This window comes from Phanerochaete carnosa (genome assembly GCF_000300595.1).
Source record: "Phanerochaete carnosa HHB-10118-sp unplaced genomic scaffold PHACAscaffold_985, whole genome shotgun sequence".
Taxonomy (NCBI): domain Eukaryota; kingdom Fungi; phylum Basidiomycota; class Agaricomycetes; order Polyporales; family Phanerochaetaceae; genus Phanerochaete; species Phanerochaete carnosa.
In genome coordinates, this window is record NW_006768612.1 from 306 (window position 1) to 2,204 (window position 1,899).

The 1,899-nt window shown below is 43.9% G+C and overlaps 1 protein-coding gene across 1 annotated transcript; it reads left to right on the forward strand.

Moving 5' to 3' along the window:
• Positions 1-670: 670 nt before the first annotated feature.
• On the forward strand, positions 671-1,781 carry PHACADRAFT_109418 (uncharacterized protein; the record flags this gene model as incomplete). The annotated part of the gene is made up of 2 exons (XM_007403298.1): positions 671-1,029; positions 1,085-1,781. The coding sequence occupies 2 exons, from the start codon at positions 671-673 to the stop codon at positions 1,779-1,781; spliced, it is 1,056 nt and encodes a 351-aa protein (XP_007403360.1).
• Between the last annotated feature and the right edge of the window lie 118 nt (positions 1,782-1,899).

The following is a 1,899-nucleotide window of genomic DNA, read 5'->3' on the forward strand; positions in this document are numbered from 1 at the left end:
ATAATTTTAGATTACACAATATTTTGCATTTTCTTACACCTAAAATCTCTATGAAAATGACAATAAATTCATCATTTCCGATTGCCAGTAAGTTGCCAGTAAGTTCCCGGAAAGGAAACCGTTCTGATGACCTGACCAGAACATTTCAGGTGGCCTAAAATCGGCCCATGCCCATAGTGTCTGGATGGTTGCATCTTACAAGGTGGTACAGAATTACGAGGAGACAGAGTGGCAAGCAAGAAACTTGCGGGAATGGACGCGTACCTTCATTACCAATCGCTACGCACTCCCGCACTCAAAAATGGGGATTTGAAACAAGACATTGATAGACAAAAAGCGAGAGCTCAAAACAGAGATTAATCTACACCTTCAAAGCATCAGGAAATATGTACAAGCTTTGGACATCATTGAGTTCTTGAACGATCTGGCTGTTCACTTTCGCCACAGTCTCGATAAAGGAATATCCTTATTGACTGTGCAAGCCTGAATACATCAACTTGATTACTGCTGGATGAAGGCACTGAAAGAACAGTTTATCGATGGCCACAAACATTCTGATGTGGTTGACTACTGAAACAAAATCTTTCTTCCTGCTCTCGAAGAGCTTGATTTCAAGCTGCAGCTCTGGTTGAAGGACGGCACTGAGGTTTCTGTCCCGAAGTACTGAAGGATGAATGCAGGGACTCGTCGTGTGATCATGTGGTACCATGACAAGTCGACCTTCTATGTGCATGATAGGTGGATTGTTTATTGGCAGAAGACCTCCAGAAAAGGTCCTAAGCCTAAGCCGAAAGGCAAAGATGTGTTGTTAATGGTAGCCGACTTTGTTTCAGCAGATTATGGATGGCTCACCTCACTAGACAGTGCTAAATCAGCAAGGGTCCTGTTCAAAGCAGGAAAGAATCGTGAGGGCTATTTCACGAATGAGAACATTCTAGAACAAGCAAAAAAAGCCATGAACATCTTGCAGTGCCACTACCCCAATGAAGATTATATTTTTATCTATAACAATGCATCTACGCACCTGAAGTGAGCCCCTGACACCCTCTCAGCAAGACACATGTCGATGAAACCGACATTGAAGAAGAAGTCCAATTTTTTTTAGCGCAAAGGTTCCTATCACAAACAGAGCGACAGGAAAACCAGTGTATGGCCTAGATGGTCAGACTGCATTGACCAAGAAGATACCAATGGCCGGTGCCAAGTTTGCAGATGGCTCGCTGCAGTCTCCCTACTTTCTCTTTAGTCACAAGCGGGCTGGTGTCTTCAAGAGTATGAAGAACATTTTACAGGAGCACAGAATCAATGTTACTGGTCTTCGTGCACAGTGTGATATGGACTTCAAGTGTGAGCCACCTACATTGAACTGCTGCTGCCATTGGATTCTCTTTAATCAGCCAGATTTTGCAAAGGTCAAATTCTGCCTTGAAACTCACTGTGAAAAGCAAGGCTTCCGGGCTCTCTTCTTTCCAAAGTTTCATTGCGAACTCAATCCGATTGAGCAGTGTTGGAGGCACAGCAAGCATGAATACCGCATGTATCCAGAGTCATCACTCAAGGCCGACTTAGAGTGTAATGTTGTAAAGGCTCTCAGAACAGTTAGCGTTATCTCTATATGTCGATTTTTCACCTGTATGTGGCGCTTCATAGATGGATACAGGTATGGCCTCACAGGCAAGGTGGTGGCATATGCCGAGAAGAAGTACTGTGGCCATCGAGCTCTTCCCCGCTTGATCTTGAAGGAACTCGAGCTTGAGGGTCAGCTTGAGGTAGTGGCATAGAATATAAACTCATTCCTTTAGAATGCATTTCTTACGCATTAATCACTATTACTGTTCTCCTTCCCAATCTCCAACCTCCTATCGAGCAGATGATGTATTACACCGACACGTGTTTAAA